At 42.2% G+C, this 24,176-nt stretch overlaps 3 protein-coding genes across 8 annotated transcripts in view; 1 reads left to right on the top strand and 2 right to left on the bottom strand.

Annotated features, from left to right (window-relative positions):
* Positions 1-24,176, top strand: part of Hwt (SH2 domain-containing adapter heavyweight) — a 209,156-nt gene that overhangs the window by 126,103 nt on the left and 58,877 nt on the right. Inside the window, exon 1 of one of the 3 annotated variants that reach the window (XM_077399959.1) lies at positions 12,247-12,412. The exons of the other annotated variants lie outside the window; for them this stretch is intronic. The gene's annotated coding sequence lies outside the window, so the exon portion shown is untranslated. Of the gene's footprint in view, positions 1-12,246; positions 12,413-24,176 lie in introns of those variants that run through there. 3 annotated transcript variants of the gene reach the window in all.
* The window catches only part of LOC143894009 (chymotrypsin-2-like), a 144,330-nt gene that overhangs the window by 26,087 nt on the left and 94,067 nt on the right, over positions 1-24,176 (bottom strand). The window lies entirely within an intron of this gene.
* Positions 5,053-11,551, bottom strand: LOC143894006 (uncharacterized). 4 transcript variants are annotated; one of them, XM_077399968.1, is made up of 4 exons: positions 7,586-7,836; positions 7,304-7,385; positions 6,484-7,045; positions 5,053-6,371 (listed from the first exon to the last, which is right to left on the bottom strand). In XM_077399968.1, the coding sequence occupies exons 3-4, from the start codon at positions 6,903-6,905 to the stop codon at positions 5,789-5,791; spliced, it is 1,005 nt and encodes a 334-aa protein (XP_077256094.1). In that variant the 5' UTR covers positions 6,906-7,045; positions 7,304-7,385; positions 7,586-7,836; the 3' UTR covers positions 5,053-5,788. The 4 variants fall into 4 exon arrangements, with proteins under 4 accessions (XP_077256094.1, XP_077256095.1, XP_077256093.1 ...); XM_077399969.1 differs by lacking the exons at positions 7,304-7,385; positions 7,586-7,836 and adding an exon at positions 11,459-11,551; XM_077399967.1 differs by lacking the exon at positions 7,304-7,385.

Below are 24,176 nucleotides of genomic sequence, written 5' to 3' on the forward strand. Positions count from 1 at the left end.
AAACATATAGCCTGAGTAAAAGTTCTCCACGTCTTGTTTTTTTTTATTCCGGTCAGTCTCTCAACATATACTTTCCGGATTTATTCTGAAAGCGTGATAAAAGAGTTGAAATATCAGTAACAATACTGAAGCATAATTTTTCCCGTCTATTTATAGTGTTTTCATACATTTGGCGTAAAACAAGCTTCCATTAACGGACGATTTTCTTTTACGAAATCTCGGAAAAAAGTACGCCCGATGACTAGCGAGAAGGCCATTTCGGCACGTATTATCTCACGCTGATTCACCCTGACGTTCAGCCGCTACGCTGTTTGGAAAAGAAACGCGACGGGCGTTTCAACCCTACCGATCTCCCGTCCGTTTTTCGCGCCCGCGTTTCCTGCAAGCGCGTATTTATTCGTGCGTGCTTCTGACGCCGGGCGGGTGCGTATTGTTGCGAAATTATCGGCATTGTTATGCGCGACTCGATTTATTTTGTCTACTCGGCGGAAAAGTGCTTTCATTTGGCGCGACCGGGCGGGAAGGGAGGTGCACGTCGAAACCGTAGAGAAAGACCAGCGAACGAACTGTCGTGAGATGGACAGAGCACGCGGACGAGCGCGTTGCTCGCCCTCCAGGCGTTCTTCCGCGACAAAAGCTCTTAATTCGACAATGCGTCCGTCGAAAGGGGACAATAGTCGACTTTCGGTAAATAATGATTCCTTCGATCCTCTCCATACCAGTTTTCCAGTTCTCCACTTTCGCAAGCGCCGTCCCACGTTGAAACACCGAACGGCGATTTTAGCCGCGTAAAAATGACACAAATATGCGCGAACAAGAGACAGAATCGTCGACAACGTTAGACCGAGCAGCAATTTTTAGAATAATAAACACTCGAGTTGCGATTTCTGTATTGCAGTTTCTGAGATTTCGTCGAATCCCCCAAGGTAATTAAGAAGGGGAAAATTAGGATTTTTTTTGCTAAGATTGCGCAGCGTCGGGGAACGTGATTCGACCGAGTGAGCGTGCGGGCGGACGACGAAGAATTCGAAATCGGATTAGCGCGAGCGATGGGACGCTCGATTTTGTTCCCGCTGGTCCAACGCTTTCATTTTTCCGTCCCTTCGGGAGCGTCGGCCAGATATTTGCATTACAAATACACCTTCACCGGGGTTTTTCTCGTTTCATTAAATTCGCTTTTTCCTCGAGACGTACCTCTTCCTCCTCGACCTCGTCTTTCCGCCGTCATGAATGTACTCCCGCATTCATCCCCGTCCTAGCACGAAAGGGTTGTATTAAGAATCTTAATACCGCGGGAAAAAGTTTGCCGCCACCGAACGCTGAAATCGTTTGTTCCGCGGACGTGCGCCGAAATAAAATATCATAGCGTTAATTATTAGTCATCGAGTGCTCTGCAAGGGTTCTCTTGCGATCTTCTGCTTGTTAAGGATTGTTAATGAATGTTTTGCTGAAAAGCTGTCGGCTACACGATGGTGGTTTACTCTTAATTTCTACAAGCACGAATAGATTTTATCTGTAAATCATATAAAATAAATATTAATATTAGTTTTTAATAATCTTTTATATTATTTTAACGAAGAAATTTCAAAGAATAAATAATGTTTGAAATTCTAAGAGCTAATCATGTTCATTGGCAATTAATGTAATTTATTGTTAAAATATGGAAATCGTTTGATTTCTTTGGTCTCTGCATTGTTCTTAAAAGCATAATATGTAACGTTTTTTTTATAAACATGTGAGACAAAAAGAAACGAGGATTAACAACACTTTTTGCAAAATCTTAGTGTTATGTTTGTTTTTATTAACGTAAATTAACTTTAATCTCGGTTTATTTTACTTTCTATCTTTTTTTAGTTCTGAAAATTAGAAAAAGATAAAAAGTAAATTAAACCGAGATTAAAGTTAATCTACGTTGGTAGAAATAAACATTAGTAAAACAGCTGATGACCATCAAAACGTGTCGAGCTTTGACATCATGAATCAAATCTTCGAAAAGCACGAAGTCGAAATCTCGTGGCTAGTTGCCAATTAATTGTTAATAAGTCATTAGTTCCAACACGCGCATTTATTTTCGTTTCATACGCCAATTACATTTTTTGTTTGCTTAAAAGGGCCAAAGCACATAACATGGCGTAGCGATATATATGACAGTCGTAGTCGTGGACGTAAGTAACGCACAAGCTTTGGCGTATTCTGACAGTCTTGTGCGTTACTTACGTCCACGACTACGACTGTCATATATCGCTTTGCCATGTTATGTGTTTTGGCCCTAAATTGTATAAAGTGTATACATCTGTTTTAAAAGTTAACATCTGGTTATAAATATACTGTGAGTTTTATCGACCTCTAAACTCTGCTCCTGTGCTACTTAGCTCGCGAATAAATAAAATGGTTTTTATTTAGTATGCCATACATTGTGTTGTACAGCTTCACGTAGATTTTTATATTTAGTTTATTATGTCATGTGTGAAAACGATATTTTTAATATTATATATATAATATAATTTTTCGGAATCTTCCGCTTGTGTGTTCCAATACGCGATTCCACGTGGGATTTCCGTCTCGATGACGGATGTTTACTCGCCGCAAATCTTTATCTTTCGAGTTCGCCTCGGCGATAATCACGTACGTGCCGCGCGATCAAATGCTCCGATCAGAAACGGTTACGCGGATTTGTTCGTTACATCGACGTCCCAGTAGTTATATCCTGATGAAATTGAGATACGATCGGTCGGCTCTCCCTCGCGGCCGGCGTGCAACGCTAACGTGAATTATGGAGCTCGCGTGCCGCGCAATACGCAGGCGGCAGTTCGAGAGATACGAACGTCGTCATTTTTTGGCGTGAAGTATTTACGTGGGAACGCGGTCTTCCTGAACCCTCCGCGCTATCGAATCGGCATGCTCTACGAGCATACACGCAGGACGGCGATGATCTACGACCGTGCTAGATCGATATACGTTTCTTGAGAGGTTACGCGATCATCAGATCTCGATATTCTCTTAATCCGCGCTATCGCTGTAATACAGGAGATATTCCAGAACTTTCTGTTACCCTGCCGAATCATCATTTATCTACGACGTCTTTAATCAAGTTAAAGTCGATTTTTTTCAACAAGAACCGTCAGCTTTTAAATTGTGCGGTTAAAAGGGATTATCGGGAACTAAAGCTAAGAGCACGGCAAACAGTAAAATGTTATTTCTCATTAATTCTCATATTTCTCATCATTTTCTTTCTTTTTTTTCATAAAATTCTCATAAAATTTAAATTGACTTTCTCCTTTTCTTGAACAGATTTGTAATATATGTGAATTGTTAAAAGTATATAATATTGACTGCGAGAAAATTGCGGTGATAATTTTTTATTTTCTTCAAAGAAAAGCTTTATTTCAACTTGGGTAATAAAATCATATGAAACCTATATGAAGTGCGTGAAACATAAATTGTTAAATTTTTGGGATTTCTTGTATGTACATGGTAGCAACTAAATATGTTACATCTCTATCATTTTGTTCGTATAACGAGATCTTACAAATCCACAGCTAACGAAAAATGTTACAAGTTCGAGTTTTTATTTAAAGTCCCGTGAAAATATCTGGTCTGCAACGTTGTCTTAATTAAAGTTGGCTGACTTCTGGCTTGTTGCGTCTTTCGCGCCACTCGTCAAGCTCGTCCCCAGGGGTGCAATTTACTCGCATCTTCTCCTTTCATCCTTTCACTCAATCCCACGAAACAGCCGGTTTTAGCTTGTCGTGTCTGCATCCATTCCGCCTATATACGAGCCTTCTTAAATACTCGGCGACGAGCTGCCATCTTATTTTACATCATCTAACGCTGATCGGCTTATTAATTTATGCGAGAGAGGTTTTGATGAAGAAAAAAGCCATTAACTTTTGTCTGATAAATCGTCCCTTATCCGCTATCAACTTTCCCTTTCGCGTCGCTGTTTTACATAGAAATAACAGATATGTATATTAATGCAATGTCACGTTCTGATTTATTGAGAGTGGGCGGATCTTTTTTTTTTTTACTACGACTTTAATATGCTTTTTTGATTCTGTCATGACGTTATCTGTTATGAAAAAGATATGAGATCGCGCACGAGAATATTACTTTACATAACAGGAAATGACAAAGCATAAACCAAACACGCATGCAACAAATTTAAATTTTTAAAATATACAATTGCGCAAAATAAATTTGTATGCACGAATCGGATAGTAGATGTTTCGAAGCGCGAAACCAGTTTGAATAAAGTATCTTCTTTAAGGTGCGCAATCTCTTTGTAAATCGGTTAATTGTATAAAAATCAGCGAAAAATTTGAAATGCAATTAGAGGAAGTAAAGGGTAGCGATCGTGGGGTAGACATTGCCTTGAATGAGAGTCCGATTGTTTCCTGACATAATTTGATACTCTCTTCTCTTTTTGTACAATTGTGAAACCTGAGTCTGGCGTAATATCCTCTTTAAGGCATCCGCTGGTCAGAGGTGGAGGTCTTCCTTGGTCTTTACCATGTAAAACAGTCCCTGCATTTCTTTGTCCGTCGGGCCACCCTCGGCCCGAGGACGTTAAACGTTAAAGTTCTGACCGAACAAGATGATGAGCCGGTCGCATTGCGGACGGACAAGAGTTTCTTCGCGACACGATGCGTTCGATATTTATTTAGTAGGAACGAAGGCGTACCTTTACCCATGGGACCGTCTCAGATTTTCATGACGCAAGAAATAGATTTCAACCTTCGTTTGCTTCTCTGCAGAGCTTCACTGATTTTTCAATATTTCTGTAAATGTGCATTATATATAATAATCCAATACAAATTGATTTTCTTTCAGCTCGACAATAATTTATCATAAATGCCCGTTCGTCAAAATTATTGCAAATCATCTATAAAAAATTGGATAATTTTTTAAGCGATTTATGACAACTAAAAATAAGTAAAATTGCTCAATTAATTTTTGATACTGATATAAGCACCAAATTGTTTTATTGACTTCGAGACCAATACTTTTAGACGTGGGGATATTATCCGTAATAGCGCATCGAGACAGAGTTGCGCGTCCATCGTTTGCTCACGCCGACGTTATAAATGGGACGCTATAAGCGTGTAGGTGTCGTTTCGTCGAGCGACGGTGCGATCGTGGGCGCACAGGGAGACTAACCATTAGCCTGCAGGTGTCGGATATCCCAGCCGCGCCATCACTCCCTCATTCCGGGCGATCATGCTCAAGATGATCCTCGGAACGACAGGCGGAAGTCTCTCGCTATCACGCGCGAGAACGGGAGGACGGAGAGTGGCGCGAGAAAGAGTAAATAATCCTCTTCTGTATTATCCCCACGGGTTCTTGGAAATCGCTAATGCGTTTCTGCAAAATCGCCCCGCATCTCGACGCGACCGACAATCAGGGCCGCTTTGTTGTTTGCTAATTGTTGTTATCTCTTGACGAACTCGGCTCGCAGCTTGTTACCGATTAATGGAATTGCCGGCTCTGTTCGATTTACTGGTATCGACACTCTAGTTACTCTCGTTTGACGTTACAGAAGGGGGGAATGTACATTTCCCGCTGGTATTCCGTTTAATTAAACGATTACGAGGGGTGAAACAATCAATTTGTATGTCTTTGTGTTACGCGATATTAGGGAGGTCGAGGACGATTTGCATTTTGGCCAACATTTTTCCAAAGCCTAATAGTTAAAAAAAAATTGTAATCGTTCTGATAAATGCGCGCATATTTGTAGATACGCGAGAATCATACTAATTTGCTTGAATATCATTAATTTAACTCGGTATAATTAATGGGCAAAATCGCAGTTGCTCTCGTGGGAATATTTTAACGATGGCTTAAATATGGCGCTGCATCCATGATACTTCCACATGCACTCTTCCATCCTGTAGTTACATTTAACCTCGTGAATTTCCTTACGGCAGCGCTTCGGCCTGACCCGGCAGCCGTACTCATACCATCTGCATTTTACTTGCTCGTCGGGATCCAGTTCCGGCTCCGAGGGATAAACTTGAGGGATAAACTCGTTCTCCACATCCCCTTGATGGTTTCTATAGTTGCATTTCTGCTCGTGTATGTACTTTCGTCTCCTCGGTATGTTCACCATGCAGCCGTATCGTCTAAACTTGCACTGCACCAATTCATTGGGGTCACCGCCGTAATCGGTGATGGTCGCGGACGCGAGACCGTCGCTGATATCGTTCACACCCTGGAACCTGTCCTTGTAGATGCAATGCTCCTCGTGGATGCTGCGTCTCCACGGCACCGTTCGTACCTTGCATCCTGCTGAAGAGAATGAGCACTCTATCAAATTGTCGTGGTGAAAATCGGTCGGCCCATGTTCTTCCTCGGAGTGCGGTCGAAATTGGCACCTAAAATTATAATTTTTAACATTAAAATTAATAAATGTATGCGCGCAATGTATGTGCGACTGACGAACAAAGATCATAAATTGATAGCGACAACAAGAAGTTTTCGTAGCACCTCGATTCGTGAAGTACCCGCAGATGCTCCGGTATCTTTATCCAGCATCCTAGATAAGAATACGAGCAAGGTTCGAGTTGCTGATTCTGAGACGGCACAGGCGGCTGCCAGGGTCTTCTCTCGTGGCTCAGGAAGTCATTTATCGGCGGTGCGCTGGGACTGTGATCGTCGAAACTGCGCGGTGGCATAGGATGCGGCATCAAGTGCACCGGCTGGGGTGTGCTCATCTGCGGTGGCAGGATCTCCACGTCCAACGGTGCCGAGCACGTGAGGCAGCTGTAGTAATAGGGCTTGCAACGGTGGCACACGTTGTGCCCGTTGACGCACGAGTATCTGGGCGTCAGCTCCATCTCCATGAAGCAGATGGGACAGAGGCCCTCGGTCTTGAAGCGGTCGTACAGATTCGGATACAGAGTGTCCATGACTTATCGGCGAGGGCGGTTATTTAGTGCCACGGTCCTTCGGTTGTCCTTCTTATCGGTCTTTCGGACCGAGATTGAGACGAATCTACTTCAGCGGAGTACAAGCAAAGCCGAAGAAAAGCCCGCCGCTCGCTCCGCTCCTATCCGCGGGAAGATGAAGAGAAATTACTCCGTGCTCTCTTGCTCGCGCGGGAGCGCGATCCGAGTTGCTCTTTTGCTATGAAGATTTATGTGCAATTCAATATAGAATAATGGAGGACTTAAGAGAGAGGCGAACGAGGGTTACGGCTAAAGTGCGAACAGGATTAGAACGAATGCGCGGCGCGAGTGTACCCGTTCAGAGATACGAGTTCCGATTATTTGACCAAGTGTGTGTGTGTGCGTTTTGAATTTTGTACCTGATAACGATCACGAAGAAAGCTGCTGATTCTCCGCCATTTGACTGACATCCGCGAACACGTACTATCGCGACTCGAAGGTCTTTATAAATATTTATTTCAAATAATTAATCGTATTTTTAAAGCAAACCTTAAGAATTGTAGATTTATTTAATATTTCTGGATATACACACATACATATATATTTTTACATTATATATGTTTATCAAATATTTTTACTGTATAATTCAACAATTTTTCTTGGATTGTTAGATTATTGTTGATAATAAGGGTGCTACTTACTTTATTTAGCTATCTTCCACTCGAGACGGAAATAGAGACAACAATTACACGTACGATGGGGAACGAAAAAAAAAATAGCCAGAGTGACACGTATACACTTCCGAAAGCACGGGCACCGTGTGTCATCGTCAGTCTGTCACCGTTCTCTTATCTACCGAGACCGATAGCACGACTTTATCTGATAAAACGTTCCGCTCATGATAGAGAACTGCTTCTACGTTTTGTTACGGCAGATAAAGCGCTCGCGCGCGGACGGGACAGTACGGCGGGAGGAGAAAAAAAATGCTTGCTCTCGTTGCTATGCGCACTTCGCGTCACCGAATGGTAACCGCCGCCGGTATTTATTATGCTCGTTACATATGCGGATAAAAAATTGGGAATATAAGTCGGGCCGTGCTTTTTCGCCGGCGGGCAGGTCGTTTTGCTCGCGCCGTGCTTGGAATTAATTAACGATTATTCATATGGTCTTCGTGATATTGCAGAGATTCCTCGCGACTTCTCTTTTCGCACGAATTCCTCGACCAAATCAGAATTGATTATTATTCTCTCAGAAATTCTCGTCAGAGAAAAATCGACTTCAAATTATTTGCAGACACCGTAGATGAGATAAAATGTAGAAAAAATTTGCATTTTGTCACATATGTTTGAAGAAAAAAATCGCTCTTCCCTGTCGCTGGCGGACGAGTCATAATTCATATAATGTATGATAGATCACCGTTTCGAATAGCGTCACGTAAGCGTTAATTGATGACAGCTTATTACATATGAAAAATCGGCAACACACGCGGACGTAATTATGATTGCGTAGCATACGCACGCATGTTACGTATCATATTACGTTAGCTTTGACGGTGTGTAATCTTTAAATTAAATCTACGATCAGGTATCACATCGTTATAGGTATATATTACTGCGAAAATTTCGCTGGCCTCGCGTTATTTAATCTTATGGGTACGATAAACCTGGAAGTGTTATTTGCACAGGAATAATATAACTTGCAAACGGTGGGATATTCGGCAAGTACGGGGACGGACCTAGTAGTGGTACGGAAATGGATTTTCTCCATTTAATGAATACAATTTCGATGGCTAATCGAATGCGGCAACCACTCTATTAGGGAAGTATTGTCGAGTTAATTAATCGAACGTTAACGTAACGTCGAAATTCGATCATTATCGCCGGTGGGGATATATATTTAGTTACAATGAGGTCGCGGCTAATGAATTTTAAATCGCTTCATTTCTGATCGGATTACACCGTCTTGTTAGTGAAAACCGCGACTTTGACAGAGAATATAAAAGACTGACAAAATTGTAAAATGTTCGTAGATGTAATAATCGCAAACTATGTGTGACGATAAAAAATGAAAAGTATCAGAGGTTGCTAGAAAACAGGGAGAGTCGGATCGCTCGGTCTTTCGCAAACATCACGTGCGAATATTCGCGAATAACGAAACCAGATACTTTCGCGTGATATTCCACACCGGGTCCCGTAACGACCGTCCCTCATTTGAATCCCCGCGCGTACGTCGCATCAAAGATACGACTGAACGACCCTGCCTACCATGAGGGTAATACTCGCTGACCATAAGTCACTTATGTAAATCTGCGAGATGGAAACACGCGTCGGGCGACAGCGATGACTTCGAGGAATACTAAATTGAAAGCAACTTTCAGCGTTCTATAACGATTTCAGTTGTTTACAAGTTACATAGTTGCAAGTTATTTGAAGTTTACAAGTTCTCTCGGCATTTTCGTGAATTTTCAAATCGTTGATAGAGAAGATAAAGGTTGAGCACACGTAATTCTTTAGAATATCATTTTTTAGTTTGTCTATTTCTAATGTTTTTATAGATTAACGCACTAGCGAGCCACGGAAAAAGATCTGAGAGAATTTTAATAAATTTTTCTTGCACCACTCAATTCACCCTCCGTTAACGTACCGAGAAAGGGAAGAAAGAAAGTATTGTAGGATATAGATACGGTACCGAGAAACGGGACGAAATAAGCCCGCGACGGCAGCCCGGTATTCAAGCACCCCGAGTCTTTCCCAAGACGTCAATTTACTCTTATTGCCCTTTTCGCGACGATATTGCGCCATCAAATTTTTACCGGAAAATCTCGTCCGCGATATTCGCGCGATTTCGTTCGCCGCGTCGCGAATGGTCGTCCTGTACACGCGATTATTTATAACGTAGCCAACTTTGAGATAGCTCGTTACGTTGATGAAAAGCACTATATATCGTCATCTAGGCAAAGTAGGTCTAAATGTCAGGGCCAATGGAATCTTGCGGTTTTTATATATTCGTCTTTTGATTCTCGCTCGAGTTATACTTTGAAGATATAGGTACATTAACGTTACACGCATAAATTATAAAATTATAAATAATGTCAATAATGTTAATAATATCATCTTTAGCGCATCGATATCTAAAACTGCGGTAATTATACCGGTCTCAAGTCCTGTTGTGCTGTAACAGCGCGTTCCTGAAACTGCTGATTTATCTTTCGTATATCCTCCGCAGCGTTAAAGCTATCCGCACATTAGTCTCCTAATCTCCAATCGCCCCGAAAAGCCGTGCGGCGAATTTTATCAGGCACAGTAAAGTATCCCTGATCAATAAAGGAGGCGTACGGCCGTTGCGCGGCTTAATCTCGCGACTGGCTTTGTGATTGATTCGAGCATATTTCCATCAGCTTACGCGCTAAGAGAGAAAGAGAGAGAGATCTCACTCGAAATCTCATCAGTAATACAACCGCAAATTGACCCGGTTAGCTTTTTACACGGAGATGATCAAACTCTTAAGATAGTAATAAGAATTTGTAATAAATTACTTCCCAATTGAATCAAATGCATACGTAGACGAATAATTTCTCAATGGCTGATCGCGTTTCAAGATCGAATTGAATTTTTCAATATTGAATATCCAATATTGATAATACTTATACACCTTTGTAGCACAAAGCAATGCGCAATCAGTCAGTCGTAACAAATCCCCTTGCTTATAAACACCGCTTTTTCTTCCCGAATATCCGACTATGTCCGGGAGGGCGGATTCGAATCGTGCAATATGTCGCATAATTCGGCCATTCCTCATACCACCTTTGCGCGAGTTCGAAGGGAACAGACTTCAGCATGTGTATGGCACGCGTGTATCGCTTGTAAAGTTTCATAAATACGCGGAATACACCGCTTCCAGGGGGGGTGTGTTCCAACGTTCTAAAGCGAAGTCACGGAATGTAAAATCGATTTAGAAAGTATCAGGATCTTGTTTGACGAGAGGGTAAACGTTTTTCTGGAATTGATGGATGCTTCCGTAAAACTGCCATACGCCATATATTACTTTAATAAAAAAAAAAACCGACCAGGAAATCTTGCAATATTTATCTTCCACTATACAAACATTTAATAATAATATACTTAATGCGTGTCTGCGTTGCAGATTCGTTTTTATCGTCAAAAAGAGAACACGCGGCAGCAAGATTTTTCGTCGTTGAAAGTCACAGTTGCGAATTCCTTTCAGGAAATTAAGCGTTTTCGCGCGCTGTCGTTTTGTAGCGTTTCTTCGGAAGCAGTTGAAAGCTCGACCCGTTTTCTCGCCCGACAATCTTGCACCTCACAAAGGAAACTTTTGTATTCACGAATATGATAATGTCCCTCCGTAAGCCTTCTTCGCACCTGTGCAGTCGGTCGCGCGTGTTTGCGTCACGAGCTTGTAAACGGGTGGATATACGTGAGCACCTAAGGAATGTCCCGATGCTTCGGAAAGCCGGCAGGCAAGCTGGTTCCGGGGCCGCGCGCGAATATCCAAGAATAATTTTACATATTTCAGCGCGGCTCGCTGCGTCGGCGGTGGGCGACAAAGAAGCTTACCTGTTGTCTATGCTAAGGCCCGGCGTAGAACATCGCAACGTATGCAAAACGCTTTTATCTAGCGCCACTCCGATAAGATTTATACGGGCGTGTGTTTGGTTTGATATCATCCGGCTTATCTATTATCTGTCCGCGCTGTCTTGACAATGTGGTAAGCGGCGCCCATGATGCGCTCGCTCGGGCCGCATCTGTACTTGTCAAGCTTGTCAGTCTGACAAATCGATTATGTACACTTTGTTTGAGACGTCTTGTCGCGATACGACGCACACTGTTTTCGTAGATTCTACATTAATCTTTTCACTTTTATCTCGTTGACAAACATTTCGAAAGTGTTGATGCCGGAAATTAAAAGTCTTCTATAAGAGAACTTCGTGATAAGAACAGATCTCTGTATAAGATTACAAAGTTTATCAGGTTGACGATTGGCAGTCCAAAAAATACTGATATTTCGATATTTTTTTTTAGAGAAGAAAGTCTATCTCACAAAGAAGAAAATTGACAAGAGATCGATAAGATTAGTAAACCGAGAACGATGCGTGGATGTAAGCCGCCTCTAGTGTCGCAGAGCTGCAAACTTGGCGCCACATTTCAAAGCCGGAGGGTGAAGCCAGCCTCGCCAGCAGAGAGCTCCGTTGTCGGGGGCGCAAAGTCGGGAGTTGCAATCGATTGCGATATATCGCAAGCACCCCCGGCGCGCCGGGAGGGTGGCGGCGCTTGCGCCCCGGTAAGCTCGCGCGGATTGGCCCGTGATGATGTCATGCGGTGCTCCCCTAGGTCTCTGATATCATCTGCGGGCTTTTCTGCAGTCCACACCGACCACTCGAGCGGCGTAGCCGCGCCATCGGCGATATTGCCACCTGTGCTTAACATTCACGCAGTGCTATCCGGTCTGCTAGCCGGCCGCGGGCCAGCTCCGAGGCCGGATCTCCATGGTCGCATCCAGCCGGCGGAGAGGTGAGTCCATTCCAGGCTATCCACCGGGTTCGTGCTCCATCTGTGCATTCCCGGACCGAGCTAACGACGCGCCGTTTCGTCACCGCACGTACACACGTCGACCTATCGGTGTAAACATACGTTCGCCATCCGCGACATCCGCGTTTCCGATCGTAACCCTTGACTGACCTAAGTCCAATCTCGACCATCACGCGGGATTCAAGTTGTCAAGTTGTTAAGTAGATATGCTGGCAGTTTCGATCGCGTCACGTAAAGTGACTTTTTAAATATTTTTTCACGATCGAAAAGGGTTTTGTTGATTTCTCTAAGACGATTATGCGCTTTGTCTTTGAGGGTTACGACATTATAGCTTCTGCAGCGGAAGCTGCACCCGTGAACACGTGGATGAGATCTTCGGATGATACAATCATTTACCGGTAAATTTGTTTCGATAGAATTAACGCTTAATTATGTAGATTTTTTTGTGTGAAATCGAAATTATTTTGAACATTCTTTTTGCAACGCTGAGAAAACCATTAACTTGCTTTGTTGGCAAGCTGCGTAATTCGATAATCTTTAAATATACTAACGTCGAGATATTTTGTATTCTTTTTCTATGTAAATTGATTTATAACTTTTTATTAGACATGACAGAACGACAGAAGCCATTATTTTTATACACATAAAATAATCAATATAATATCTTGTCCGTTGATCTCATATGTCGAATCGTCAATTTGTACTATCAAAAAATTCGCTTTATTCTCTCCAGTTAGCATTGTTAAAAATGTGTGCTGGCGTTGGATTGAACAATCTTTATTCTCGAAAACATTGTTAACCACTGGTAAAACAGCGTCCACAGATGAATGTTGAGCAAACTCGGATCTCGAGGGGATAATTGCGTTGGCGTGTCACAATGCATCCCAGAGCGGTAGCTGCGTTTCACCGAAGCGTCAATGGGATATGAGTTTGTATGAATATATAGAACAACGATCTAGAGAGTTTAAACTTCCTCAGTTTTGCTCAGCTCACATGAGCAACTTTAAAGCCTGTAGACTTTCGTGGGATGTTGCACGCTCGCAGGAAACTACGACGACGTACCGCCTATAGTTTTCGGCAAATATGTGTATACGTTGCCACGATATGTTGAACGAATTGCCGGTACTTTGTGCAAACAACATTTTGAAAAGACTTTTTCTTTCTCTCTTTCTCTGCTTTCTGGTATATCGTTTTTACAAAATTATTTATTATACTTGGTACATCTAATGTAACATAAATAGAATTAATTTCAGTGAATTAATCGCGTATCACGATAAATGATGTTAATAATATTGCACATATGTTTAGAATCGAATATTTTTGTTATCGAATAAATAAAAGTACGTTTTCTTATAAAATATATTTAAAAGAAAAAAAAAGAAAATACATTTAACTTCTGGTAGTGATGAGTTAATTGTAATCAATAATGTTCGTGCATAATTTTGATAGTCGAATAATATCTTTATTCTTGAACAAATGTAAATATATTTTTCAGATTAGAATGAAGTAATATTATGTATTTGTGCATTTTGTGATTACTTTATAACAATACATCATTTAAAGTCAGACTTTTTATCAGTCGTTATTTATCATAAATTGTAATTGCGTGACGGTTTGGACGGCTACAAGCTGTCACAAATATTATTAGCTATTTCTCGACGACAGAATGTGTAAATGCTAGAAAATATGAAAATGTCAGAAATGCTATGCCTGGAGAGAAAGAAAAAAAGGAGAAACAGAAAAGAGATGAAACTCCATTACAGAAACATGTATACCTGTATTCTGTTGGCAGGTATGTGTTCTTGATTGAGTGAAGGATTGTGTCGTACAAAACTTTCCGCATTCGGATTGGAGTTACTTACAAGTACTCAATTACTAGACATGTTCCATTTTACAAACAATGAAACTCTGATCTCTTGTATCAAATAATAGCGTTGATTGATTCGGGTTTGTAAACCGCAGTCCATCTGCGAAACTAGAACGTGTCAAATTAGAATCGAAGTTTTGTTTATTTCTAATTTCACGTTTGCAACGTGTAAGATGCACATGTCACACATCAAATTAATTTATCTTATGCAACGCATATACCGTCTGAGCAATTGAGATATAATTTGTCTTCACATGAATAGTTGACAATTAGGTAATTCGGTCACACGATAGTTACAGAAACGCATAGTTCGCTTCTCAGCGAAATCAGTTTGAAGGAGCGAAATAGCGTTACATATATTTTCCATACAACGGCGTCAACTACCAACTTCTCTTTGTGCTGGTAAGCATAATCTGTTGACGTGTTTTCAAGTACAATTGTCTCTAAGCACAATTTATCTCTCGGAGAAACTTATACGACGCAGTTGTTGTCGCGAAAGCGAGATGCCACGAAATCTACAAATTTTCGCTATATTAGTTTGTTTTTAAAGCTGTGGATGGTCTTTACGTAAATTATGAAGCTTCGCTTTGCATTATTTTAATACCCGGTACAAGGATTTTAATCATACGACGCATAATGACCTTAATTCGAGTGAAAAGGGATTTTAACATGTTATTTGAAAGCGCGCTTTTTTCATAGTATCGCAAACGCTATAACATGCATCTTGTATTACAAATTCTGATATCAAAGTCCCATTTATAATGATCACCGTCAATTTGAACGTCATAAAATTTTCTATACTGGGACTCGAAATATTCGAGACTCGTAAAATATGTCGCGACAAAAGATATCGTTTGTTCTTTTTGCTGATTTATTATTATTTTACAATTGATTTTTCACTAAAGAAAATTGTAAAATACCTATAATTTTATTGGAAATAAATAGTTTCTGAGATGAACTAAATTTCAGAAAAGCAGAGACATAATTTATATCGTTGCGTTAATAAGTATTTAAAAAAAAATTCGATTTTTGAAACTTTATTTTAAGGATAAGTTATGAACTCCGTATTTTCGCAGAGAAAAAATCGTTCGTGCTTTGGCCAAAAAAGTTGTGGCTAAAAGACATCCGATAATCTTGGAATACACCGTGTCGGACCCTTTACGCATCGACGATGAAGGCTCGCACCATGGGAATAGCGCAGGTCCTCGGCTAGCCTAGTGTGCCGGGACATATTTATAGCGTTGTGCGTAGGGTTCGCGTTCAGAAGAGACGACCGGGGAAAAAAATGTACGTAGGGCACATCTACACCCACGGATACACGCGCGTGTACAACGCGAATAACGTTACAAGCCAAACTCTCACCCTCGGCACGCGAGAGCGCCCTTGTTGCATTTCGGGAATGCCACTCTCCGCCTCCTTCTCCTCCGTGGCGTTTCGTTTTAACTTGTGCCTTCCTTTTGTGCGCGATGATACCTCTCTGTGGCGCGTGCTTTTGCGGCTTGCTGCCGGTCTCCCTAAATTCATTCGCGGTCGAACTTTTGAGCGCTCGAGCGTTAAAAAAATTCGCAGTACCTCTCGAAAACTGCGTCGCTCTCCTTCTTTTTTTCACGTTGTTGTCTGTAATCGGATGGGCGGGCTGAAAGGGTTCGTATTCTACCCCGCGATATGCTTCGTGAGTTTCGATGCGATATAGAACTCGTAGTTCAGATTCAACGCTGAGTGCTGTAAAACGTTATTTTTGCGACGCCGATGGACGGGTAGCTGTCATCCCTTCGAGACTTTCGGATTTATATATCTCACATGCAACAGGAAGACATATCGGAAGAGAGACGTTTCTGGTTATTATTTATTTTTCGCTTTGAAAACTACTCTTCACGTATCATTCGCTTCCGTGTTTTACGATTATCATCGCCGTCGATCTAAAATAAGAATAAGAATCAGGATGAAGAATAATTGCGTCCTTAAGACGACAAATGCGGGACAAAATAGAAGAGCGCAGCTTAAGCATTATCTTCTAATAACCGACTTGACAAAGCAAATATGGATGAAAAAGACTGACGAGGATAGAGTCAGGGGCAAAGGAGAAAATGAAAGAAAGCAAAGGGATGTGGGCGAGACCAATCAAAAACGCAAACATTGGGGCGCTAGGGATAAGGAATTCCTTTTTCTCGCGTCGTTGTCTGCTGTTCCGGTTATCAACGTCATCATCCTCAGATTCTCCTCGTTGTACCCCTATCCTCCTCCCCGTTTCCAACAATTCCCACAGTACGGAAAGTTGCTCGAGAGGACTTCGGAGATTCGTCAAATTTTTGTACATACACGACGTGGCTCGAGTTGGCGCGACTACAAACTTACTTCAGTAACTTGTCGATCTTTTTTTCTAGCTTCTGAACATGAACGACGGGAATAAAAGTAGTCGAGTTCATTAATCAAATTCGTAAAAATTATATTAATCGAAATATAAAGGTGCGGGCGCTTTGATTGTAAACACATTTCACATTCTATACAAGTACTTTAGTACTTTACTTTGACGCATTTTTGTTTTATGTACTAGCTTTTATGTAAAAGAGATCGCGCGATGAAAGAATAATCTGTGACATAACAGGTTTGTAATCGATAAAAAATGCACAAGGCCTGGCGCAGCCTGTCACAACTATTATTAGTTATTAACTGCCTCTTCTACTTTGTTTGCGAAGAAGGATAATGACTGCTAATAGAAAGCGACGCGCGACGCCCACGTGTGCTTTATTGCGAAACGGCTGAATCATCTCGCGCTATTTTAGCCGCGATAATCACGCGTGATGTCACCTCTATTGATTTCGGTGGGCGGCAAAGCGGCGGTAAAGCGCGTGAGTCATTGCGTTCTCCGGTTATTGCAGTTGCACGAAGAGACCGAGGGGTTCGGGCGCGAAATCGGAGTCTTACGGGCCAGATCCAGATTGATGTGCTCGTATTAGGACATTCTTAACGTACCGTGTAATTCGGTTTTTCCTCGCGACAACGTACCCCCGAATCGATCATCCGAAAATCGGTCCGCTCGTGCAAGCTGCGTTTCATTCGAATTTAGTACTCCGATTTACTCGAGAGCGAGACACGCAACGCTGCATTGTGTATCCTACATCGAAGCTATTATTTTAACCTAAGACTATAATTATCATTGTTACATTACTCATCCGGTATCTCGTGCATTCTCTTTTCAACTTTACGTTACAAATCAGATACATGGTATGATGGTATATCGTCGTCGCCTAGCACCATATCTCTCTTTTCAACGATTTCTTCTATTCTGTTGGTTCTTCACGAAAACTCTTTTTTGTCCGTTTCTTCTCAACAACACTTCGAACCATCAACGTTTCACGTTGAATCAAACCTTTTGAAAAAGTTCCGGGTTTTTTGTAACAGAAGTTCGCTATTGCTGATCGAAGATATTTTACGACCAAATAAAGTCTGCCATGATAATTCTAGTTTCTAGTTTTTACGTATTCCGGTGAAACAACGAGCCATCTGTTTTTTTTTATGAAAAAGAAAAAACTTATAGTGTATATTGTGAAACTTACGATGGTATAGGTGTTCGAATAACTTTGAAACTTTCAGACGATCAGTGAGGCGAGCAACGACTGTCATATAAAATTCGCTTTGAAATTATCGCACATTGCAGTTGCATCCGCGGGGGGTAACTAACGCTACTGAGGGCGACGGCTTCTTTACGTTCCGGCAGTTTCGCTTTCGCTTTGCAGATCACGTTAAAGCGACCGAGGCATCGTGCGCCGAGCCTCAAAAGCCCCACGTCAAGAGAATTATCGCAAAGACGAACGGGAGCAAGGGAGTAGGCGCGCCGGGGCTGTGGACGGGAAAGGGTAAGGCCCGTAAGAGCAAGAAGGTTGGCGATAAATGCGGGTGATCCGGTAAAGGGTGGGAGGGAAGGTTGCACTTATAAATCGCTTAATCGCTGTTTTTCACGGATCAGAAACTCTAAAAAAAACTTTTTTCTCACACTCTCGAGCCATCTACCCGTCGCTCGCGGCCGGCGGCCTCGCGGCAGAATTTCGCGTTGAGAATGCTTGATGCACACGAAAGACGTACGGGCTTTCGGCGGCGATGCGCTACGTTTTTCCATAACGTTTGCAAAATTGTCGCACGTTTTATTTTGCTGATTCTAACCGACCGTCTTTCAATTAGGAAAAGCCGTAAAGAAATTAGAAATGTTACGTAATTGCTTTGCATAGATGATAGTTAACAGGGACTTTACATTCGCGTGTACGTAATGATATTCGTTTAAAGCGCAACATTTATTTATATCATACGCAATTTTATTAATTCTCATTAATTTGATTTTTTAATTGGAAGTGTACGGAATAATTATTAAAGCGAGAAGAAGAGTTATGAAACTTGCAGAATTTATTTAATCATTTTGAGACAGAAGAAATGGTCTGATAATTTTAAACGCCAACATTTCTGAGAGTATTCGTCTCTTTTATATATAAAATTAAATTAATATTTATAATATCTTTTTAATGATCGCGATATATTTTCTGTGATAATCTTTTTATAATTAGAATTATACTGAAATTATATACGTCACGCTGTTCTCATTATTATATCACGTTAATTTTTGTGTCTATTTTTTTGTCGTATTGTCGAATGTCAACGTAAAAATAAAAGAAAAAATAATAAAAGAAAGGAAAAACTAAAATAGTTGTTGTAGCAAAGGGAAACAATTGTGCTTGGTTGGTTCGAGTAATATATACCCGCCACTGTATTTCTACCGATGAAATCCTGTAACCCGACAGCACTCGAATCGTACGAGCCAGGTATTATCGGCGATAATCGAGAATACGAGGTTTCATGGACGTAATGATCATCCAATGACGACTGTCAGTGTATTACTCCGCTCCGCACGACGTGAGCATATTGGCGTTTTGATTATCCGATTAAATTATAACACGATATTACACGCACAATACTGGCAAAAAACGACGTGTTACAGGAAATCGAACGCGTTACGTTAACGTTAAAATATTACCGCGGTTTCGTCTTCCCGTCCTTTCCGGAATCTTTTCTCCGCCAGTGATTTTCGACAGGCAGCGTGATGTCTGTCAATACACATCGTACATACAATGCGCAATCACAGCCCCTGTATCTGATTATGTGCCGGATCCAGATTCAGAGTGTTCAGACTCGATGAACAGCTCGAACTAAAGGGCTTGTACGCAATACTGTTCGTGTACGCGCGCTAGTCTACACGCACGTCGTCGACCGGCGAAGATTAAAGCGATCGCCAACATCGATTGCGCGCTCGCGATTAATGCCCTGTCTGCCTCATCTTTTTGTTTATCCTCGTACGATTCCGCATTATCGACGCCGACATGCGCCTCTTTTCGCCGGATTTCGCCCTCTCCTCGACCTTCTTTTCTCATTATTCAGCGAACGCGAGTGGGTGTTACTTTTTTTCGGAGTCGCAGAGAGAGTGTTTTTTTTTATGTGCCACTGTTTCCGATAATTCATCAGACTTTCGTTTTCGGATCTTTCGGAGGTTCTCGTTTCCGACTCGCTGCAGCCTCGCGATTTGTTCATATTTTATATTGTATATGTGCAAAGATATTGTGGAATTATTCAACAACGTCGCAAAAGCCTTTTAATGATACCCCGAACACAAAGAAATTCTAATTGTAAATAGAGTTTGCTTGGTCCCCCGCGATTCGTTGCAATTCGCTGAACTGCTTCTAATTGCAATGCATTCAGATGCATCAGAAGATTATACCATGTTAATTTATTGACCCAGCGGAATGAGCTTTTACCGTCCGCATAAACCGGATTATATTTCCCTTTTAACGCGAAAGTTATATTTGAAACTTATCAAAGTAATTAATTCGATTTATTCTAATTATTCTTTCATATTTTGATTCTTTTGAAAATTGTAATTTTAATATTTAAAATATGAGAAGTGGCGAAGTGGTAACTCGAATCGAGAAAGCGCACAGATTCTTCGCGTAACATCCATCACAGATTCTCCGTGACAATCCGTTATCAATCTTGCTAATGTCGCGGTCTTCCCCTCCTGATTATCATACCGCTACCCCAATGTTGCATCGCAATGAAGCGAAACCTTGAATAACGTCCCGGTATTTGTTCCTTCGGGAAGGGAAGCACGGGAAATCGCGATGCCTCATTTTCCTTCCACCTCACGTTCCATTCTTAAGTCTTTCACCACCTTTTGTTCTATTTCGGTATTGTCAAGAGCAGCCGATTAAAGGTGAAAAAAGGACGCGATTCATTTTCCCAAACAATCGCTGTAAGCGAGACCAGGGGATTGAGGGGATAACTAGTCGGGACAACGCGGTGGCATAAAGTTCGTACAGTTGGTCTTTGTCTCTCTCGTTTAGAAAACGATCTATCACAGATATCACAATAGCGTAATTTTTTTTAACGGAGCAACGTATATTGTGCATGAACGAGTATACGACTTTGACTCGTACGTTCAGGCTTGTAATGGAGATTGGGGAGTAGCTCGTAATGCGAAACGAGAGTGACGTGTGTCTCTGTCCTGCAATCCTATTTACAACCCTGTTCTAATTAAGCAGTATCATAAACACATCCATATTTGCGTGTATGTTCACTCTCATATGTTCACTCTCTCTCTCTTTCTTTTTCTCTTTTCATGCTTCCATTATTCTGCCTCCCAATCCGACTCGCCCATGCATACGCCAAGTGACTGGCATGTCCCGAGAGCTATTTTGCAATTGGCCAGTGTCCATAATTGAAGCGGAGGGCTCCCGTGGATTCGAGCGCGACTTTAAACGATCGTAATGTTGGGAACAGAACGACGGGGACATAGGCCCACCTAGATCAATGGCTCGGGAAGGGAAACATCTGGCGAGTGGCGTATTCGGCCGTATCGAGACAATAGATTTAAGGTGTCCCGGGGAAACCCCTATGGATTTCGTACACGCGCGACGTGGTGGTCAATTGCCGCGAGAAACTCGCGTTGCGCCGTCGCCGAGCGGGAAATCGTCCGTTCCTTTTCTCCCCCCTCACGATTGAGCTCATCTACCCGAGTGTATTCTGAGGATTTAGCGAGGCTCGCCGAAGTGTTTGCCCCTGCCCGGCAGGAAGGGCAAATTTGCTCAAGGGAACTCGCTGATTATCCGACGAGAGGGTAAAAAGACGCTGAGAGGAGAGCCAAGACGCTTATAAATTGCTGATTAAGAGCGGGTGCTCTTGCTAATCGAGAGTGCGCACAAATCGCGCACGCGGCTCGAAATCATAAACTACTGAGTTGCAGGTACATCGTGTTCTTACTGTACAAAGTTAATGTACAACACACAGGCCATTCGTTTGTCTTCTCGACAATAAATCACAAACAGAGAACTATGCCATGAGCTAAGTGAAATCAACAAGAACTTTATATTATATCAGTAGATTTTTCAACGTCGGGGTCAATTATATAGCACGCGGCTAGCCACAGACTTGTCAATGTTATTTATCATGAGGTTGCCGTCGCGGCGCGAAGTAACTTTTTTCTATCACGCGAGGAATAACGAAATTTCTGTGGAAAAAAACGGGACGTTCGCATACATGTGACGGGATATCTCGGTTCTTCGCGATACGTACCGAATATCACGCAAAGCGTCGGCTACGCAATTTTTCGTCTCCCATTCGACGAAGTATATCGACCTTTCGGCCCCGTCAGATGCCCAACGATTCGTACGAAAGCCTCTTCTTCCTCCGCGACCTCTTACCCTCGCGATGGTCACGATGTACGAGTGGACGTCGTCCTTTTAGATTCTACAGCTTCCTCCTCGAGGAAATCGATTTTCAACTCGCGTTACAATTCCATTCAAGAGCCCACGACTCTCCCATTCGCAATATAGCCCGCGGAAATTCGTATTAGTTTTGAACGAATATTTGCGACTCGCCGCTGCTGCTATAGACCCAAGTCTTCGATCTCCTAGGAAAGTAATTAATTCTGCAATAAAGTTATAAATTCAATGGCTTTGTTAATGCTTTGATGCATATTATCCGGCATAAAATGCATGGAGAAAAAGTCATTACTGAAACATCGTTGCGTGGCACGCTATTTTCGCTTATTCATTTCTTTCGCAATTTTTACATGGAAATCGGGTTCGTCCAGGGATAAAGTCGTGCGGCTGCGACGTGACAAGTTTTTTCTTTTTGACGTAAACATGGCAGGAATCAGCGACGGATATCCTCGTCGCGACGATACGCGTGGACCGTTCGGATGGAAAATGCCGATGGGGTGACTCTTGGTGTTTTGAATATTGCTCTCCGACGGCGGTCGCTTCCTTGAAAAACTTTCTCCGGTAAAATAACGCGGCACTCTGTATAAGTAGAAGAAAAACAGCATATCAGATCGAGTGACTGTTGAAGAAACTATCAATGCGACATCCCGGTGATTCGATGCAATATTTTTGTCATAATATTATATCATAATATTATCTTATATTATAGTTTATAAATTCAATTTAACTTGACGGAAACAATGAAAAATATATCAAACCAAAATGTTAATTTCGAAGCAAGATAATTGCAGCTCTGTGTTACTTTTCGTCGTAACAGCTTAATAAAATAATAGTAGCAATCTTCGACGGGCATGCCATTGCAACTTATGCGACCTATCTAGTTGGAACGCATCGCTACGCGTTAATAGCGTCGGTAATAATTCAGCATGTATTTCGGACGAAGATTACAACCAGCTCCGTGGCGATTTATTCCCGAATAGCCCTCGCCTCGCACGGTTGCCGAGGGTTTCAATTATGAACTAATTACGCCGTGTATACGTGTACGGAGCAATTACCGCGTACGCGGCGACACATGCCGACCATGTTTCGTCCGCTTTCGATGTAACTCCGTTCTGTTGAATGCGTCGTTAGCCAACGACGTCGTGCCGTGTACCATGTGGCGCTACGCATGTCCGCGGAAGGGTAGGACGATGCGCCACCCGACGCCCCTTATATGATTTTTGAAAAATGGTTTTGGTCTACCGACGGGCAGCCGGTGCATCCCCAGCGGGATCTTTTATCGTCGCGATACATCAAAAGCCCCGTTGACAGCTGAGCGACGCTCGAATATCCCACTCTCGACGCTCTCGTAAGTAACTTTCCGACTTTTGTACGAGTATCAGACTCTGCGTTCTGACGGAATCGCGTTTCGTGCTTCCGCATCGATAAGCTCGCGGGAGAGACGGCCGCGGTTCGTGATTGCGGTATCCGGAGGGCGGAATTCTTACACCCCTTCGATCCACTCTGGACCGAGAGACACGCGTTTCCTGCAGTTGCAGCTCGCATTCCCCGTTTGCCTTAATTAGCTTCCGCCCTATGGAAGCCGTGAAGGGCGAAGGGTAAGACACAGCCGTGTCGTAAAAGCTTTTAGAGCTTCCTAACCGTCGAGGGTAGAGCGCGGAGAAATTATTCTCGAGCTCGTAAACGTCGCGAGCGCGTAGGCAAACAGCCGCGCGAATGATCGTCGTGCATAGCGTATACAAGAAAGAATAAAACGTATTTCAGCATTGAAATCGTTTAAGAGGCCGGAGATTTTCCAAAGGAGAGCTTATCGCGCCACTTGCGGAGATTATACGGTTGGAATTTACGCTTTGCGTTTCAGAATGAAATGTGCCTTTGATGTTTGCCGTACTTAGCATTTTCGTGCACTACTTACTCTGTGTTTCTTTGGGTGCTCACGTGAGGGAAACTTGCGCTAAATATGTATAATCATGCTATGCAAATTATGTAGATTTCTATCGTAAAACAAAGTAATTGCAATAGTTATAATCATTTAATTTCAAATCTTGGTAAATATAGATATATTTATTTTTCTCTCGTTCTCTCTTCTTTTAAAATTACCTTTAATAAGTTATACTCA

Source organism: Temnothorax americanus, unplaced genomic scaffold (genome assembly GCF_048541705.1).
Source record: "Temnothorax americanus isolate GAGA-0224 unplaced genomic scaffold, ASM4854170v1 Scaffold13, whole genome shotgun sequence".
Classification (NCBI taxonomy): Eukaryota; Metazoa; Arthropoda; class Insecta; order Hymenoptera; family Formicidae; genus Temnothorax; species Temnothorax americanus.